The sequence below is a fragment of the Python bivittatus genome, unplaced genomic scaffold (assembly GCF_059951505.1).
Source record: "Python bivittatus isolate LINGU-HERP-01145 unplaced genomic scaffold, Pbiv_v1 ctg000340_np1212, whole genome shotgun sequence".
NCBI lineage: Eukaryota > Metazoa > Chordata > Lepidosauria > Squamata > Pythonidae > Python > Python bivittatus.
This window is the reverse complement of record NW_028277056.1, coordinates 17,807,442-17,828,810: the sequence shown is the minus strand read 5'-3', so window position 1 is coordinate 17,828,810 and position 21,369 is coordinate 17,807,442. Positions and strand designations below refer to the sequence as shown.

At 39.5% G+C, this 21,369-nt stretch overlaps 1 protein-coding gene across 1 annotated transcript; it reads left to right on the top strand.

The window, feature by feature from the left end:
• Nucleotides 1-8,171: 8,171 nt before the first annotated feature.
• Nucleotides 8,172-8,267, top strand: SLN (sarcolipin). Its single transcript, XM_025176697.1, has one exon. The coding sequence runs from the start codon at nucleotides 8,172-8,174 to the stop codon at nucleotides 8,265-8,267; it is 96 nt and encodes a 31-aa protein (XP_025032465.1).
• Nucleotides 8,268-21,369: the final 13,102 nt, after the last annotated feature.

Sequence of the window (21,369 nt, the reverse complement as noted above, 5' to 3'; positions counted from 1 at the left end):
GGTCTTGTGTGAAGCCTTTAGTTTAACATCAGAAATCCAAATATTGCTTTCTTAATAGGAATAGACATTTTAGCATCCTTATGGGGAGTAAAGCTGTTGGAATGAGATGGCTCCCTGTTTACCCCAATGGCAGCTGAGGTAGAAGCAGAATATTTATTAAGTCAGTTAAGGGATTTTTAAAACCACTCTTTCAGGATTTTGCTCCATTTTGGCCAATGGTCTAACTCAGTGTTTCTCAACCTTGGCAACTTTAAGATGTTGGACTTCAACTCCCAGAATTCTGAGAGCTGAAGTCCAACATCTTAAAGTTGCCAAGGTTGAGAAACATTGGTCTAACTCATCTAGATCACAGCTTTGATAGTAATCTCCTCCTCCTTTATGGATAGTCTCTTCAAAACTCCACTTTCTGCATGGAACACTGCACATGTTGGTGGCTACAGAGGTTCACGAGAAGTTCACATTGTACTGGATGATTGTGGAAGTCAGCTATAAAAGTTATTTGTATTGCAGCATTGTCAGCTTTCAAATGTTTTTTTTTTTTAAAAAAAGAGGAATGTTCATGTTAGATGGACTTCTATTTCTCTCATTAAAAACTGAAGCAAAATTTCTTGTATTGCATTTATTTATTTCTTAAAACTTTCTGTTTTCTGTTTATATAAATAACATCAGGTGGCTTCCATCAATGAAACAAAATACAAAACATAAACATAACCTTAATATAGTTAAAATCAATTAAGAACGTATAGCTTGCCAAAATTGCTAATGGGAGACCCACAGAGAGGCATGTCATCAGGTATTTAACACCAGGGGCATTATATTTATGAATGAATTTATATTCAAATAAACCTCTTGAGAAAATGAGTTAGGAGATGAAAGCGTAGGGTAAATTGATCAATAACTAAGTCCATATGACATGGGTTTGGATTGTGGGAAATTGGAATCCCTTGGTCTTCACTTTATAACAGTTTAGCTGGTTACTTCATCTTGCAATACAAACAAGGTTTTGCACCTGCTGTTCTGTCTTGCTTGGATTCAACCTATAGGAATACGAGAAGCTAAGAGACTACTATAATAAGGATGTGTGACAGGAACAGGTGGATGTACTTGTCAAGTAATCTACACAGAACCTGGAATTTGGAAGCTCAATTGTCAAAAAGGTTGAGTAAGACTTAATTGAGCCTAAAGAATATTGAAAATTCCAGGCATTTACCTCTCTCTCTCTTTCTCTTTGATTTGCAGACCATTATGTAGTGGATGCTTTGAAGCAGAATCAACTTGCTGAAAAAATATCTAGAAGGATCCTCCCTGTTTCAGAATTCTTGGGCGTTCTTATAACCAAATCAAGCCAGAATCTGAAAATATCTAAATCTAAACATATTATTGCCTCCCTGTCCCAAGACATAAATAACCTCAACTGAATTTTGCTCGTCAGCTTAACCCCATTTAAATAGGAAGCCTGTGACATCACTGCTTATGTTGCCAATGATCTCCTCCCTTGGACTACTTTAGTTCCAGCAGAGGAATTCCCACCCAGACAGCACTGGACGATGAGAAGAAGCTGAGAAGCTCTGGGCATCACGCTCTGGTGCTCCATCCAACTTCTGCAGGTAGAGCAAGAGATGCATTTGATATGCCTAGATCTTATTTCTTCTTCAAAGAAGAAAGAAAACTAACATCCCAAAGTGGGAAAAACCTGAAGTTTAAAGCTATAGGAAATACTGGCTTTCCTTTTTGTGTGTGTGTGTGTGTAGAAAACTTTTAATGATGTATAGTATTGACTTTCTTTGCTTCTAATTATGGCACTATGACTAATCATTGGACATAACACTTGCTAATAAGGACATAGTATTATGTCATGTACAGATTTGGAGTGGAGTTTGAGGGAAGCTGAATGGATAAGGATCACTTGTTGGATCCTAGGAGAGATGACACAGGGTTGCTCGAATTAAAAGCAATCTGATATTGCAGGACCATGCTGATTTACCTTTCACAGAACTTGTTTAACATAGAAGTTGAAGAATAACCTGAATGCAATCTCAGTTTGCTGGTGAACCAACTCAGAAGCTTTAGGTGCTGTCTGTCAGCCCAGGACTTTTGTCGAACAGAGAACATTAGTTAGCGATGCCCCTTACAAGAGTGTCCAGCATTACTACGGAAATTACGCCTTTTAAAAGTTTATTAAGTTTACAGCTTTGTTGTTTATACCATTAGATTATAATGCTCCCCACTTAATAGTACTAATATAAAAACCCTACTCTAATATTTTCTCAAGTCAACACATAGCTGGGAGATACAAATCTGTGTATCCTTGCCTAGATACACAGATCAGCCCCAGTGAAATCAACATAGGAATTTGGTTGAGCTTAGTCTCTGCATTTATGGGTCATGTCAAAAACTTGAAAATTTAAATACATAAATCAAGCCCCAGACTAGCTAACAAAATGAAAATATTTGATGTTCAGGCTGCTTTGGAAGATGGTACTGAAGCCTCTCAATATTCTGCAGTTCCCAAAATAAATGGTCTAAGCCATTATTAGGATAAAGAAATATGGAGAAAAACATTCACAAAACTGCAGAATATCTAATACGTTTCTGTTAAACCTGTCCTTCTCAATCTGGCACTCTCCAAGAATTCCTTGTTTCCTGCAGATATAGCGCTATAGCCCTCAAACATCTGGAAGGCACCAGGTTGGAAAAGCTACTTGCAAAGACAGGGCATTATTTCAGGGAGAATGAAAAGAGTTGGTTGATCTTGAATAATAGCCATGCTATTTTTGAGAATTATTTTTTATATATCTTTATATGGCCTGGAGGATATTTCAAAATGGGCAAAGGAGAGGGAGGGAGAAAGAATATAGGATTCTTTTCCCAACCATATGAAAGGTTGCAACTTTTCCAAACAGTGGCCACTGACAGTTCTTCCCAAGATATATATCTAGCACAAATTTATGAAGGGGATCAAAAGAGAGAGAAGCAATCATTGCAACAATTTGGATCCAATCAGGAAATCTATATGAACTGTGGTATGAAATGTAATGCAGTCTGTTTTGCTCTGATTAAAGTCCTTTGTGGATACTTCTATGTATATCAAATATTCACTGTCCTATACATCTAAAAAGTTTCGTGTGAGCTGGAACCTTGGGCAAATCCTTTTAATGAGTCTCTTGACATACATACATACATACATACATACATACATACATACATACATACATAAATGGTAAGGCTACCATCTGATCCACTAGAGTTTAATTTAACTGTACCTTGAAGCAAGACTGACATGTAATAAGATGATAAACCAGCAGTTATATGATATCTGTAGGAGAATCAACAAGGATCATCAGATTCAAAGAATATCAATGTTGCAAGATTGCCATTTTTTTTTCAGCATAATTTCTATATTAACTGAGCAGATTTCTTTAGACCAGATGAGCCCAAGAAGCTTGGAAAAATCCAAATATGCATGGAATTCTCTTACATCAGGAGTGTGGGTGGGGGATTATTATCCATTTCATTCTACAAGGGTCACTGCAGTCAACCTGATCAAAGGAGGGGTATTGGAATTGCCTCTCTTTTTTCATTTGGGAATTGTAGTTGTATTTTGGTTCTTGTCAGCAGTGCAATGGTGAGGGGGTATAGTCTTTGAAGACCATTCAGCCTCCCAGGTTGTCCTTCTCTACTTATTAAACAAACAAGGAAGGAAGGAAGGAAGTTGTCCTATTAGCTGATACCTGGCAGGACCTTTCCAAGGTAGCCCAGCATTCTCAGCCCTGACATTGCTGATATTCTGAAAGCTGTAGTCCTGACTCCTTGGGAGGTTATCAGGTTGGGGAAGATGGCTTTCAGGTTTCAAGTGTAGGACCTTCACAGCTTTGACACCTTTTCTAAGAAATTAACTTCAGACATATAAGTCTCTAGTTGTACTGCAGCAGTATTTGCATGTTATTTAACCTTTGTGGTCAAGATCATTAGTCATAAAACCAACCCCAGATCTATACTCTTGCTACACAAAATGACTATGGGATGAAAATCCTTTCTTGCCTTCCTAAATTTGTGTTTAGCTGTTTTTAATCTTTTGTAGCACTATCCTTTATATGTTCACTTAAAAATAAGTTCCATTAAGTGCAGCGGGACTTAATCCTAGGTAAGTGGGTATAGGTTGCAACCTAATACTTGCAGTAGAAATTTATACATGCTTGCTCAAGAGTAAAGTCTCTTATATTCACGCAATTGTGCATTGAACTGTGGTCCTATTAGAAACACCTATTGGTTTCCTTTGAGGGAGACCTTCAAGAACATATGCTCTCATCCTCTCCAATTTAATTAATTAGGTTATGGAGCTAGGACACCCACGGTGTTTGTGACTTCCACATTTGAGAAAAGAAAATGGTCCAGATCTCAGTAGATCTTAAATATCATGAATGTTTAACATCCTCATGCAAGCTCTTGTGATACACTGAAATCATATGCAATTTTGGTGTTCTCAAGAGATCACACAAGATTTTGGGGTTGAGTTTTATTACTTAAGAGTTGGGCAATTTTCTAAGAAAATAGTGGAGGTTGGGGGCTGCAAATGTTTTCAACTCCTGATTTAGATCCTTCTTTTCCTCCAAGATATGCGAGGCAGCATTTATCCATACAAGCTGCTTGCCTGTGAAAGAGAGATGGGGAGCCATCATTCACTGCATTTTCCTGTGCAAAAGGAAGATGCAATAGATAAGACTTCTGTGCAAGAGTGGAACTTCCCTTCCATAAAGCCATAGTTTTAATATAAAGCTCATTTGGTTTTGAATGGAGGAAGACTACATTGATTTTCCTGTCTAGTGTAGCTGCCACACTGCTTTGATGATGGAGTATGTTTTCATTTTGTATGGGCCCCTAGGTGCTCAGCTTTAGTATCCTTATTTTCAGTATGTTTATCTAAATTACTGTTTTTGATTGTTGGTTTGTATTCTCCTATGCCTGTGTTTTGGTTTTATTATTTTCTATTTGTGTGCATAGCTTTATTCAGACTTTTTTTTTTCACTGCCCTGGAGTCCTCTGGATAGAGTGTAAGAAATATTTTTAATTACTCCAGTGCAAACCATTTATAGCCATGACCATGCATACAGATGGATTGGATGTCTAGGTAATTTCATCTTGGCGGTGTCTATATAGGGTTCATTTGTTCAGATCAGATCCAATCACAACACATTTGATACCACTATCTTTTTAATCAGCTTTTTTACCATAGGAAGTCTGGGAAGTCTGATTTCTGGGAAGTCTGACAGTAAAAATCCAATAATATAACGGGAAACAGGTTGGAGAAGGTAGGTCCAGCCATATAATGAGATAGTCACTTGGAACTTCCTGCCTTGTGCTGGAATGTTGTCCTCTAATTTCCAAGATATTTCAGGAAAATCACAATTACTGCCTAGGACGAATGGACAGTAACACTTTGCTACTATCTCAGCAAAGTATTAAAGGTGATACATTTAATGTATCACCTTTAATACTTTCTGAAATATGTCAAAATTTCCAGTTATCTGCTTCATTACCTGGGGCGTCTTTGTCTTATGACGTGGCTGATATTTACAAGTGGTTGGATCCCACTTTGCTCTAAAAAAATTCAAAATCAAGGAAATATGAGGCATGGGATTATGACATGCTTTTCCATCTTTCTAATCTCAAGGAAGAGACATGACAGGTCTTCATGCCATCTATATGATTCACTTGATTGATTGATTGACTGATTTGATTTGATTTGATTTCTATAGCCGCCCATCTCAACAAGTGACTCTGGGTGGCAATTTCCTGTTTGAAATTTCACCAATCTGGTGTATTGTACTGCTACCAATTCATATTGTTTTCTTGGTAGCAGTACAGAAATGGTTTTCAGCCACCCAGTCTATCAGATTTTCTAGTGATCGCTCATTCACTACATTTGGCCCTGCCTAGCTTTTTGAGATTAGCCAAAGTCCACATATATTTCATTTTTAATTATATTTGTATTAAACATTTTTGAGAAAGGAAAAAAGAAAAGAAGATAAACAAGAAAAAGAAAAAAGAGGCAAGAAAGGACAGTTAAAGACTAAATGAATAAACAGGGAATGTACAAGTATCACAGAATTAGGTAAGAATGTTCAATATTTCATAAGTTTTAAATAAAGGAATATATTGCATTGTAAAAACTGCAGATCATTATTAAAATCTAAGCAATATATAAATATCAGTAACAATAATCAGCACTATATAAATCATACAATAGATTAAAAATCACAGAATTTCCATCCAAACAGCTGAAGTACTATCCTCATTTAACAGATCACTGAAGATACAAGAATTGTAGTATTTTATGTTAAGAGAAACCCAACTTTCACTTGTGGTACTAGTCCATATATAGAATTATAATACCAAAATGGTTCAGATGTTTCAACCTGCTATGAAGCACAATAATAGTAAAAATCAAGTTGATTCTTAAGGCCAATTGCTAAATGATGGTTTGCAAGCAGTCCTGAATAAAACCTAGCAACAAAACAACAGGGAGGAAAAAAAACCCTATTAGTGTTTTCTCAATATTCAGTTTAGTCTCCAAACAGCCCAAGAAGAGAAATGCTTAAAATCTATTGTTAAACCATTGATGTCATGAGTTCTTTTGTCCTGAAATGCTGTTACTGACAACCAGTGCAATATATTAAATATTAAATAAAATATGTAATATTTAATGCACATTAAATAATTAATTGTAAATTCTAAAATCAATGTTAAAACAGTTATCATTGAACAAATAATACTATCAAACAGGTGCACCTCTTGCTTATTCTTTCCATAATAATATCTTAATATTTTCATTTATATATATATAAAACATCTTGCAATTTATAGGTGTACTTTAAGGGAGAAACCAAAATCCCACCATTCATCCAAAGGAATTCTTCTAGCTCAAGGATGCATGAAAAATAGATTAAAATCTACTGTAGATCTGTGGGTAAATCTGAAATAGTTTATCACGGATTTTCAACTTTCAATTGCTTAACAAGAGTAGCCACAAATTGTTTCTTCACATCCCCAGATTATGGTCAAATGAAGAAAGTGAATTGTAACCAGCAATAGATTATTGTACACAAGGACTATTCAGTTTTGATCCTCAAAACATATTCCTGGACTCAAGCATCTAATAAAAATACGTCTTTTACATCAGTGTAGATGTTCCTAGATCTTGAGTAAAACAAACAACAGTAAAACAAACAAACAAACAACACACATATCCAAAATATACCCAGACTGCAGTGCTTTTCTTCCAAGGAAGAAACTCTCATACTAGCACAGAAGCAGGGTTCAAGAATAGATTAAGCGGAAAGTCGGCAACTCCACATCAGAACAGAAATAACATTAAAGTAAGCTAGGTGCTTGTTGAGAGCCAATTCGGTGCAGTGGTTAAGGCCCCAGGCTAGAAACCAGGAGACTGTGAGTTCTAGTCCTGCCTTAGGCACAAAGGCAGCTGGGTGACCTTGGACCAGTCATTCTCTCAACTCTAGGAAGAAGAAGGCAATGGCAAACCACTTCTGAAAACTGCAAGAGACTTGTCCAGGCAGTCGCCAGGGGTCAACAATGACTTGAAGGCACTAAAAAAAAAAAGTTCTAGTATTTGGATGAGCAATGCATTAACCATGATACACTCATACTTCTGAAACAGCTGAAGGTGGGACCCAAACTATATGGAAGAAACCTATATTTACCTTTTGTTTCAAAGCTGACAAGAATATGGCCACTATTAACTTTTCCCCAAGATGTGATATGTTTCAAAAACCATAAAAAACAAACATAATCGCAAATCTAAATGGCGTTCTCATGAAGGTTATGTCTGTGGAGAAGTTGAGTGATGTCGACAAGAAGGCTTGTTGCACAGTAGAAACTGAAGAAGGTGATAAGCTGTTAGAGATAGCTTCTGCCTTTTTTATATCTCTTGCTTGCATAAAGGTTAGCAATAGAAATAACATTTACTTATGCTAGTTGTGGTATAAATAGGACTGGAGAATGCTTGTGATCCTCATACATCTAGTTTTGTTGGGATCTTTCTTGTTCTTTAGGTGAGGACAAGGTTGGTCACAAGGACAAAGTGAAACAGGAGCTTCCATTTTCCCCTCATCCCACAGACGGAGTTTCTGCTCTTTCTTTGATTCTTCCTGGCCATGGATAGATCCACGCAAGAGCTCTTCCTCAACTTTATGATAGTACTGATAACAGTACTCCTTATGTGGATTCTGGTGAAGTCTTATCAAGACTGAAAGACTATCTCATAGTCCTGGAAACATGGAAAGATCTGTCTCTGGTGAAGGATGAGAATGCTATTCCTCAGAAGTGCTTCTCTATGTGCTCCAAGTTTTGATATAGAAAAAATGTAATGCATTTTTTAAAAAAATTAAAATACCTCATTTATATTTATCTAATAATTCAAATGATCTAAGAAGGTGTAAATTAATTTCTCTTCAAAGCATGGCATAAACTCTCTTTTCCCTGATTTTTTTTGTAAATGATGGATATATCTCATATAGAATCATGGTAGTAGCTACAAACATGAAAATTCATTAACACATCAGCTTATTGTGGCTTAGACACTCATAAAGTCTTCATTGTTTCAGTTTTATGTAACCAATTAGTGGAAATGTGCTGATCTACCGTTGTTATCATCTGAATAAATAATGTTTGATGCACTTCCTGTTCTTTTCAATTGTCTTCTTTATGTTACGTTTGTAAGCAAGCCTTTTCTTACAGGATAACAGGATGTTATTGTATTGCAAGAACACTAAACTCAGATCTTTATATATTGTTGTATGAATTCTAATTCAGTAGTATATAAAAGCAGGAATTGGCCAAAACGCCAATTTCACCAGAACAGCTAGATCAGGAAGGGATCTAGACACAGAGTTTTGGTAGGCCAGCAGGTTGAAACATGAATCTTATGTATGAGGCAACTGTCACACTTATGAGAAATAATAGTCACCAGTGCATGGGAGAGTGAATTTGTTGATTGGTTTTATGTATGTATGTATGTATGTATGTATGTATGTATATATAGAGGAGCTGGTCCTGCCATTTATTATATTATAGACTTGGTTTGGGTGTGGTTTCTTCCTTGATGTTTCTTCCTTATTTGGAACTGTCCCTCCCCTAGTCAAGGAACTATCAAGGAAGAACACACCCCCCCCCATTAAGATTGGCAGGGCAAGCTTCTATATATAAACAGCAAACTCCACTCTTCCATGCACTGATGATGTCATTTAGCCTTATAATAAAATGCTTGCAGGAAAACAACCAAGCTCAGGGAATATCATAAACCCAGCTGTTCAATCTTGAGCTACATATATTTTCTACTATATTTGAAATAATACTCATATATTATTATTTTAGCCCTCAGAGCTCCCCAAAGCCAAATAAATGTTTTGTAGGATTAGAAGGTTTAAGGTTTACAATACAATTTATCCCTTAATAATTCTGAAAAAATCTCAAAAATTGCAGTCCTGGTCTAGCTCACTTTTGGAGTATAGACTTTGACATGTCACACAAATTTCCCTGCAGCCCTAAGCCAATTAACTTGGTCAACCCTGATTTGCATCACATAAAATGAAGTAGTAATAAAAGCTTAGTGCAGACTTTCCCAACCCAGTGTCTTCCAAATGTATTGGGACTGCAACTCCCGGAATCTGAAACAAGCATAAGATATTCCGAAGTACCTCATAGCAATTGAGGAATTTGATTTTAAATTGTTTTTGGAGTTGTCCCTCTGTAGAACTCAGGAAATGTATATCTCAGCCAGGATAAGGAAAGTCTAGCAATGCCAATTGGACAATATTATACTGCCAATATTATACTGGAAATAGGAAGTTATTTAATGTACCCTTTGTGCTTCTGGTCCATATGGTGAATTATTATAGTGCTCCAGAAATTCAGCTAGAGAGAGGCCATTCTCATCAACTGTTACCTGCCCCATGGTATTTAGAGATGCCAGGGATTGAACTTGGGGTCTTCTGGACACAAAGCAGGTACTCTGCTACTGCCCTGCCTACTGAAAGAAAGAAAGTTGCCTTACATGAGGTCACACAATTTAATCAACTAGGCAGGTACTATCTACTGTAATTGTCAGCAGCTTTAGAAAGTAACACACACACACAGAGGTCTTTCCATTGTCTACTACCTGGACTGAATGCCTGGAGGTACCATGAATCCAGGGCCTTTCATCATGCATATTCCCTACCAGTGATTCCCCCCAAAACCTAAATACATAAACATAAATACCTTGCCTATGTGGAGTTCCAGGATAGGACCTGGAGAAAGGATCTTACAAAGGCAGAAGAAAGGTAGGAAAGGATATGGTTTAATATGGTGTGTTAAATCCATTTAATATACAATATAGTTTCTTAATTATGCACAGAAATATACTAGAGCAATTCTATACATATCTACACAGTTTTTCCCTTTGGGACTTTACTCCAAAAGTAAATCTCATTACATTCATTGGGACTTTATCCATAGATAAATGGGCATAAGATTAAACTACCTGTAGACTTATTTCCAGACTAGTAACAGTCTGCTCATATCCCCTGTGCTGGAATTCAACTTCTATGACCCTAAATGTAATCTAACTGAAATGTAAAATAAATATGGTGAATACTATTAATTCTCACATACTTCACCATTTTCCTGCTTTTGTCACATTAGATACTCTAGTTTTTAAGTCTTGTGGTGGTGGTGGTGGTGGGGGTCAAGGAGTTTCATCCAAAGCTTTCAGAGCTGCATATGTTCTTGGGGCTGTCCAACTGCAGGTCACTAACTCCACTTCCATGCTGTTTGAGGACCCATTGCGTTAGACTTTCTTGCACCCTCTCAGACATATCTTATTCAAACTGCCAAGCATTAAAGCATGCCATATCTTCCATTCCATCAAGGTAACCTAAGAAGCTGGTTAAAGAAGTTGACTTACGTTAAGAGAGAGATTATACATAGCCTCGACACTTAGTATCTTCAGTCAGAAGAAGCACCAATAGTTTCACTAATTTACACATTTCTGTTCCACTCCATGGCTAGCATTTGACCAATTGAAGCACCATCCAGAGAACAGTTAATAATCTATATTTCTTTAAGTTGTGGTTTTCCTGCCATTGAATACAGAGGCATCCCATTTTTACATACCATGCCTCTCCTGGTATCTTGCTTAAGTATGTGTGTCATCATCTGATATTCTCAGGTCACTCCCCCCTCCAGCTTAAAAATACTTCCCCCTGGGAACCATATGTATTAAAGCAATGCTTTAGAGCTTCAACAGCTGTTGGCCCCATATTTCTCTCCTCCCCTCAAGTGTGCTTGAAAGATGCTTCTCATTGATTCAAAGACCACGTTTAAAGGCAAGCAGAAAATGTGACTCATCTGCTTGACACACATCTCAGAAGGCATGGGAAATCCCATGTGACAGACAGTTGTATGTCACTTGTTTATTAACAAAAAGAGTCACAGGAGACCTTAGGCTTAAACAAAAAACCAAGTGAGAAGCAGAAATGCTATTTTTCCTCTAACTTAATTTTTGTTTTTTGCTGTCTAAAGGAGAAAATACACAGAGCCTTTCAAGAGATACATACTTACTTAGCTATATTTTATCTTTTAAAAGTTCCATTCAGAACAGGAGTGGGCAATTTTTGGTGAGAAGTAAAATAATAGATTCCCTGGAGGTGATCGCAACTGTCCATGTAATTTTCTTGGCAACAATATGGAATGCCTTTTTCTGGGACTTTTTCTTTTACTTCCTACTGGGGGGGGGGGGAAAAAGCGACATTGGCCAAACGAGATCATTGGAGTCTATCATTTTACTAGTCCCCATAATTCTTGAAGTTCCAAGATGGTCCCCCATCTAAGTTATAACCAAGAGCTTTGCTGCTTAGCTTCTAAGGTCAGCTAGATGCTACTACCTGAAGATGAGACCATACTTAATATATCTGGGGAAGGCTGCATCATTTCTTATAAAACAATGCCAAGCCTAGTTTAGGCCTTGTACTTTTAAGTAACTCATAGTTTTTGAGTATTTCCCATCTGAAAATTTCCCATTCAGTTTTAACTGCTGTGATTGGAGGAGGTATGGTGGCCACAAAAATTGGGCATGCCAGCTGGTCTGAGTTCTCAAGTTGCCTGTTGTGCCTTAGAATTACTGCAAATTCAGTATTCTAGTGACCAAGCATATGGACATGAAATGGTGACTTTCTCTATACAGCATTGCTTGATAATCCTTAAAGGTAACAAAATCCCACCTCCCAATAAGGAAAAATTGGAAGAACTTTGTAAGGCCTGACTTGGTTTTATCATGAAAGGACAGTGAACAAGAGATGAACTTTGACAATTAATCTCTAGAATGTCTCCCTCGAAGGCTCAGTAAATCATTCCTCACTTTAGCAGCTGTGATGGGTCATCTTCTTTGCCTGAAGCTTAACTTTAGTATGTTTTTCAGAGCCATTCAGCACAGGACAGGCATACAAGCCAGTCGTCTCTTTCCCCACAGCTTCAAAAATTGTTTATCTTCAGGACTTTCGGGCTGCAAAGATCTTCACACAGGCTTATTTTGTCTTCCTGAGCCTCATTTACTCATCCTACTAATCTCTGCTCAGAAATAAGTCACTAAGGGGATCACTTCTAAGTATATATGGCATGCCTTAGCTGGAAAGAGATGGTTAGAGTTGTCACTTGATGATTCAAAGCTGAATGAATGAACAGCTTCTGCAAGAGCATACCATAGTTGAAGTGATCTTGGTGATATGGAAGTTCTTTCTATGGACCTAATTCCTGAACAGTTCATTTCCAGGTTGTTGTAATTGTCAAGGACCTCCTAGGATTCTTGGTTTAGGGAATGCTTCACATCTGGAGAGGCAAGAATTTCAAAGATGGGGTGATGATGTAAATGGTCAGAGTTAGAAATTTCCTTTTTTCACTTTTTTGAGGGGGGGGATTTGTTTTTTAAACCGTGCTAAGTGAATAATTTTCACATGTTTCTTGCAAAAAGGCAAGAAAACAGAATTTGGCTGTGCAAACAGATTTTCAGAATGATTGGGGGAGAGCATGCATGTTTGTGCTAGTAACTTAATATCTTGATGGTTTCCATCCTACTAAGCTGGCTGCCTCTGAGTTCCAAGATCTTTCAGCTTTCAGTTACAAACTTTTTCAGCTCTGCAATGCAGGGCAGGCATTATGTAAGTTAGGTTTCTTCATGCTGTATGAATCAAAAACCAGAAAAATGGTGAGGAAGAGGACTACTTGAGCTTTATGGGTTACAGCAAATTTGGAGATCAAGTTGTTCTTGGAAAAAAAAATACCTTGCATGATACTGCATATCCCTAAAGACATTACATATATTATGACTTGTTTTCTGCCTTGTAGGCCTTATTTATTCTGCATGTCAGTCCAGCCCTTTGAATCTATCTTCTAATGCCTACCATCAATTATCCTATTTATGTTGATGGTTGTAACCACTCACTTCACTGCTACTTATATCCTAAAATCCCCTGGCCCTTAGCCTAACTGGAGTACAGTCTGATCCAGGAAGATCCCTGAGTTCTCCCCAAGGATTAAACATTTGGGGAATCCCTCTGTTATAAGATGTGGTTGCCTGGCACCAGCAGGCTGTTAGAGCACTTGAAAACCACAAACCTTTTTACCTTACCATTCCTTAAAGTTCTTATCCACCACTTCATCAGCTCACCACTCTCTGCAACCAACATCTGTTTTGAACTGAGGGAATCTTCCATTTGTATTTCTGCTGAACAACAAGTGAATCCCTTTAGCATCTCCTTGCTGGGAAAAAATAAACTTATTTTGGAGTAGAAGAAAACCCTGGACTGGTATGAGTTAACTCAATTATTTAATGAGATTCCAATATATATTTTATCCCATTAGAATAAATCAGCTTGTATAGCATTAATTTTGATTTTCCTTCTGAAATTATAGCATTGTTGTTGTTATTCAGTTGTTAAGTCATGTCCGACTCTTCATGACCCCATGAACCATATTGCGCCAGGCCTTCTTGTCCTTCACTGCCTTCCTGAGTTTGCTCAGTTTCACGCTCATTGCTTCAGTGATGCTATCTAACCATCTCATCCTCTGCTGTCCCCTTCTCCTTTTGCTTTCCATCTTTCCCAGCATCAGGGTCTCTTCCAAAGAGTCCTCTCTTCACATTAGGTGACCAAAGTATCTGAGCTTGAGCCTCATTATCAATCTTTTCAATGAGCAGTCAGGGTTGATTTCCTTTAAGATTGACTGGTTTGACCTCCTAGCAGTCCAGGGGACTCTTAAGAGTCTCCTCCAGCACCACAGTTCAAAGGCACCAGTTCTTCGGCGCTTAGCCTTCTTTATGGTCCAGCTCTCACAGCCACACATTACTACTGGAAAAACCATAGCTTTGATTATGCGGATCTTTGTTGGCAAGGTGATGTCTCTGCTTTTTAATATGCTGTCTACGTTTGCCATAGCTTTCCTCCCAAGGAGCAAGCTTCTTTTAATTTCATGGCTGCAGTCTCCGTCTGTGGTGATCTTGGAGCCCAAAGAAACGAAGTCTGTTACTGCTTCCATTTCTACCCCTTCTATTTGCCAGGAATTGATGGATCCAGATGCCATGATCTTAGTTTTTTTAATGTTGAGTTTCAAGCCAGCTTTTTCATTCTCCTCTTTTACCCTCATCAAGAGGCTCTTTAGTTCTTCACTTTCTGCCATTAGGGTGGTATCATCTGCATATCTGAGGCTGTGATGTTTCTCCCTGCAATCTTAATTCCAGCTTGTGATTCTTCCAGCCTGGCATTTCTCATGATGTACTCTGCATATAAGTTAAATAAGCAGGGTGACAGTATACAGCCTTGTCGTACTCCTTTCCCTATTTTGAACCAATCGGTTGTTCCGTGACTGGTTCTAACTGTTGCTTCTTGGCCTGCATACAGATTTCTCAGGAGACAGGTAAGGTGGTCTGGTACCCCCATCTCTTTAAGAATTTGCCACAGTTTGTTGTGATCCACACAATCGAAGGCTTTTGCATAGTCAACGAAGCAGATGTTTTTCTGGAACTCTTGTGCTTTCTCCATGATCCAGCGAATGTTGGCAATTTGATCTCTAGTTCCTCTGCCTCTTCGAAACCCAGCTTGTGCATCTGGTAGTTCTTGGTTCACATACTGCTGAAGCCTAGCTTGTAGGATTTTGAGCGTAACCTTACTAGGATGTGAAATGAGCACAACTGTGCGGTAGTGTGAGCATTCTCTGGCATTGCCCTTCTTTGGAATTGGAATGTAAACTGACCTTTTCCAATCCCGTGGCCACTGTTGAGTTTTCCAAACTTGCTGGCATATTGAGTGCAGCACTTTAACAGCATCATCTTTTAGTATTTTAAATAACTCAGCTGGAATACTGTCATCTCTGCTAGCTTTGTTGTTAGTAATGCTTCCTAAGGCCCACTTGACTTCGCTTTCTAGGATATCTGGCTCAAGGTCAGTGATCACACCAGCATAGACATCAGGGACATTAAGATCTTTCTCGTATAGTTCTTCTGTGTATTCTTGCCACCTTTTCTTAATCTCTTCTGGTTCTGTTAGGTCCCTGCCTCTTTTGTCCTTTATTATGCTCATCTTTGCACTAAACGTTCCTTTAATATCTCCAATTTTCTTGAAGAGATCTCTAGTCTTCCCCATTCTATTGATTTCTTTGCATTGTTCATTTGAGAAGGCCTTCTTATCTCTTCTTGCTATTCTCTGGAAATCTTCAGTTGCTTCTCTCTTTCCCTTTCACCCTTGCTTTTCACATTCCTTCTTTCCACAGCTATTTGTAAAGCCTCATCAGACAGCCATTTTGCTTTCTTGCATTTCTTTTTCTTTGGGATGGTTTTAGTTGCTGCCTCCTGTACAATGTTACGAACTTCCGTCCATAGTTCTTCAGGCACTCTGTCTACCAAATCTAATCCCCTAAATCTATTCATCACCTTCACTGTGTACTCACAAGGAATATGATCTAAGTCATACCTGAGTGGTCTAGTGGTTTTCCCTACGTTCTTCAATTTAAGCCTAAATTTTGCAGTAAGAAGCTCATGATCTGAGCCACAGTCAGCTCCTGGTCTTGTTTTTGCTGTCTGTATAGAGCTTCTCCATCTTTGGCTGCAAAGTATATAATCAATCTGGTTCTGGTATCGATCATCTGGTGATGTCCATGTGTAAAGTAGTCTCTTGTGATGTTGGAAAAGAGTGTTTGCTATGACTAGCTTGTTCTCCTGACATAACTCTATTAGCCTTGGCCCTGCTTCATTTTGTACTCCAAGGCCAAACTTGCCTGTTATTCCGATTACTCCTTGACTTCCTACTTTAGCATTCCAATCCCCTATGATGAAAAGGACATCTTTTTTTGGTGCTAGTTCTAGAAGGTGTTGTAGATCTTCCTAGAACCGGTCAACATCGGCTTCTTTGGTATCAGTGGTTGGGGCATAGACTTGGATTACTGTGATGTTGAATGGTTTGCCTTGGATACGCACTGAGATCATTCTGTCGTTTTTGAGGTTGTACCCCATTACTGCCTTTCCCACTCTCTTACTGACTATGAGTGCAACTGCATTTCTTCTAAGGGTTTCTTGCCCACAGTAGTAGATATATGGTCACCTGAATTAAATTCACCCATTCCCATCGATTTTAATTTGCTGATTCCCAAGATGTCAATGTTCAATCTTGTCATCTCATGTTTGACCACATCCAGCTTGCCTTGGTTCATAGATCTTACATTCCAGGTACCTATACAATATTGTTCTTTACAGCATCGGACCTTCTTTTCACTTCCAGATACATCCACAGCTGAATGTCCTTTCGGTTTGGCCCAGCCGCCTCACTCTTTCTGGAGCTACTTGGAATTGCCCTCCGCTCTTCCCCAGTAGCATATTGGACACCTTCCGACCTGAGGGGCTCATCTTCTGGCATCATATCTTTTAGCCTTTTGATAATGTCCATGGGGTTTTCTTGGCAAGGATACTGGAGTGGGTTGCCATTTCCTTCTCCAGTGGACCACATTTTGTCAGAACTCTCTGTCATGACCTGTCCATCTTGGGTGGCCCTGCACGGCATAGCTCATGGCTTCACTGAGTTATGCAAGCCCCTTCGCCATGACAAGGCAGTGATCCATGAAGGGGTGAAATTATAGCATAGCCTCCTCCAACTTGATTCCTATAAGAAGCCAACAGTATTTTGGCACCAAAAATCCTTGAGAGTAGACTCTAGACAATTTAGAGACAGGGCACTATTGAGCAGAGGCCGTATTCCTGGTTGCTACCCAATCCCATGTTACCTTGTTGGAAAGGGAGGGCATGCAGAGATGGGTCTTCACTTATTAACATTATGCACAAGTGAGCATGATCAGATCAGGTAATCTTCAGGTCCCTAAATGAAAGGCAGAAGTTGGAGAAGGCTGGTGTGGGTCTTCTGGCTGCGTGGCTGTGTTCTGGAAGTTTGGTTTCCTAATGTTTCGCCAGCATCTGTGACCGGCATCTTCAGAGAGCAGGAGCACAGACAGGAGCAGTTCTCTCTGTGCCCAGGATGATGTGACCCTTTTGTGGGTATTTATAGAGATCTGAAGGGGGGAGGGGGGGTCACATCATCCTGGGCACAGAGAGAACTGCTCCTGTCTGTGCTCCTGCTCTCTGAAGAGGCCAGTCACAGATGCTGGCAAAACGCTAGGAAACAAAACTTCCAGAACACGGCCACACAGCCCGGAAGACCCACACCAGCCATCGTATTCTGGCCGTGAAAGCCTTCGACAATACATAGAAGTTGGAGAAGTTTGTTCTTTCTCGTTCCACAGGACCAAATTAAAACCAAGCAGTGAAAATTACAGGAAGCAGATTTGGGATGAAGGTTGCTTTGCTACTCCAAGGCTGGAAGGCAGGGCTGGAGGGGAGGGCTGCATTATATTGAGAAGATTTCTGGAAGAAGAGGATTGAGACCTCCAATCCTTCACTCTCTGGGCTTAGCCCTGCTACTGCATACACCTACATGTACATGCAGATACAATTCTACTGTTGAATTGCTGAGAAAAGAAGCATTAAGCCCTTCCTATCCCCTTCCCACCTGTCTACTGTGCCTGACTTACCAATGTGGCAGCCCCCACTGGTTTTCTGAAGGGTTGTGACTCTGCAAAACTCAATGACCATACAGTATTCTCAGTGCAGAAATCATAGTGCTGGGTTTTCAAGAGACCCTGTTCTTTTTAAGGCCTACTAGAGCTGGCTCAGAATACAAGGTCAGGTGTTTCTGTTCTGATTGTCACTCTGTATGGTTACTAGGGGGTTTTGCAGAAATCAGCAATGGCTGCAGCATTGGTAGGTCAAGAGACAGCCAGATAAGTAGGGAAGGAGGGTGTGGACACCTGTGGAGGGTTATAACCTGGTATCCATTACTCAATCAGGTTTCAGGGGATAACTTGGACAGCGTCATCTCTATCATGTGTTGGCTGCTGGATCTCTGAGTCCTGGTCACTGTGTTTCTTTATAATTGTCCAAATGCACTAATTTATTTATTTATATGTCAAATTTATATCACCGCCCAACTCCCCCACAAGGAGGGACTCTGGGCAGTTCACAACAAAACAATTTAAAATCAGTAAAAACATAAATAATACAAATATAAAATACAATTATTAAATACAATAAAATCCAAGTGATGGTGGTATTATTGCAGCCTGGGACCAGATAATATTGGTCAAAGGTAAGACTAGGGAACCAGCCATCCCCAACACTGACTATTCCCATCCCCACCCCATGCGTGATGACAAAACCAGGTCTTCGTTTTTTTTCTGAAGTCCAAAAGGGAGGGGGCCAACCTCACTCCTGGGGGAAGAGTGTTCCAAAGGGCAGGGGCTGCTGCAGAGAAGACTTGCCTCCTGATCCCATCAGATGAAATTCTCTTGCAGACGGGGTCTGTAGCATGCCCTCTCTGCATGACCTGGTGGGACGGGTTGATGTGACGGGGATGAGACGGTCCTTCAGGTACCCTGGACCCATGCCATGTAGGGCTTTAAAGGTAATAACCAACACCTTGAATTGGATCCGGAAGCAAACTGACACCCAATGCAGCTCACAGAGCAAAGGTGTTATATGTGCTGATTTTGATGCAGCTAAAATCGCCCATGTGGCCACATTCTGGACCCTTTGAAGCTTCCGGATACTCTTCAAGGGTAGTCCCATGTACAGCACATTACAATAGTCTATATGGAAGATGACCAGGGCACGAGTGACTGTTCGAAGGGCCTTTTGGTCCAGGAAAGGACGTAACTGGCGGACAACATGAAGTTACGCAAAGGCCCTCCTGGCCACGACTTCCACCTGCTCTTTGAGCAGGAGTCATGAGTCCAAGAGGACCCCCAAGTTACGTACTGGGTCTGTCTGGGGCAGTGCCACCTCATCCAGAACCAAAGATGGCAAATTCCTAGGGACCAAAAGGCCATTAACCCACAGCCACTCCGTCTTGCCAGGGTTCAGCTGAAGCCTGTTATTCCCCATCCAGACCCCACAGCCTCCAGGTACCTGGAAAGGGCAGCCACAGCATCACTTCCCCCAGGATGCAGATGTATAACTGAGTATCATCGGCATATTGATGATACCTCACCCCGTGGAGACGGATGATCTCACCCAGTGGTTTCATGTAGATATTAAAAAGGAGAGGAGAGAGTACCGAACCCTGCGGCACCCCATAAAGGAGGGGCTGCGGGCCCGATCTCCCCTCCCCTATCAACACTGACTGGGACCAGCCCTGGAGGAAGGAGGTGAACCAATGCAAGACTACGCTGCCCACCCCCAACTCCTTGAGTCGGTCCAGAAGGATACCATGGTCAATGGTATCGAAAGCTGTTGAGAGGTCGAGCCAGGATGGATGCACTAATCCATTATTATGTACTAATAAAAGGTAACCTGCCATTATAGGCACAAGCAGTTTCCCTCCCAAAGGAAAATATATTTTTTCTGCTGAGGATGTTTTTATCACAATCCCCCCTTTTATACATTTTCTTAATTTGTAATCTGAGACATTTTACATTGTATAATACTGCATTTTAAACATTTTTATTAGAGAATACAGAATGTCATTTAATACAGGCTACACGCTAAACAAAAAGGGTCAAATTGTTATGTGTTAAGCTTTATCTGATTGCTGCATGTTAAAATATAAAATTACTATAACAATGAAAAACATCTGTTATTCTTTTTTTAGAGTATCTTGTGATTTCCAGATTTTGTATGGGACAGGAGCTTTCATGCCCCAATTGGGAGAAGGGTGACTGAATGGTGAAAAGAATGAATAATTCATAGATGATGGGACGGTTTCCGGCAAAACAAACTGTGCTTAATAATTCATGGTATTTTATTAAGAATAAATAGCAAGAAGTGTATCAAAACCCCAGCAACTAATATTGTAATAGCTTCTGGGTCTCATTAGTGTACGTTCCTGGTGAATGTTCTGACACACATCCAGTTTTAAATGACATTTTTGGGATGATTTGTCAGAGAGCAACTTATTTTAAAAGAAGTGGGTAGTTTATATGGAAAAAATGAAGAGATCAGCAGTTCTGAAGTTGTGTTATTTCTGCTGGAGGTAAAGGTTTCATTGAGTGAAGCTTGACTTCTGATGACCACATGGCTACGTCCATTTGATTTTCTTCAGTAATATGGAAGTGGTTTGCCATTTTCTTCCAAGATCTTTTTTCTACTTCCCAATTTAACCTACTGCCCTCAAATTACCTGGTGATCTCCCATCTTAACCAGTTTCAACTGTTTACACTTTCAAGCATTGTTTTACATGTGACTCTGCAGCAAAGACCTGATTTATGGATATGTATATATAAGTTGAATCTTACCCTATCTAAACTTTTTAAATGTACCTGTTCAACCCCGTCTTCAGATGACAAAGACTTTATGTGCTACAACTTTGAAAGAATGTAGCCATCTTACATCATTTCTCAATCTTACTCAGTGTTGTCTATGCCAAAGGTAAACCAACTGCCTGTGGTTCCCAACCTTAGGAATTTCCAGGTGTGTGGAACTGAATCCAAGAATTGCACAGCCAGCATAAACTTTGATGAGAATTTTGGGAGTTAAAGTCCACACTACTGGGAAGCTGCCAATGTTGGGAAACACCCTCCAGGTATTTAGAATTAAATTTAAAATTCCCATAATCAGTTCTGGCTGACTATAGTTCATGGGAACTGTAGTCCAGAATGTTTGAAGAACAAGTTTTCTATCTGTTCTGCAGAGACTATCAGCAGCTCCCCAGGATTTTAGGTAATCTTTCTTAAGTTGTTCCTGAGACTCTTTGTGTACACATTGAGCTAGATTACTTAGATCCATAGGAT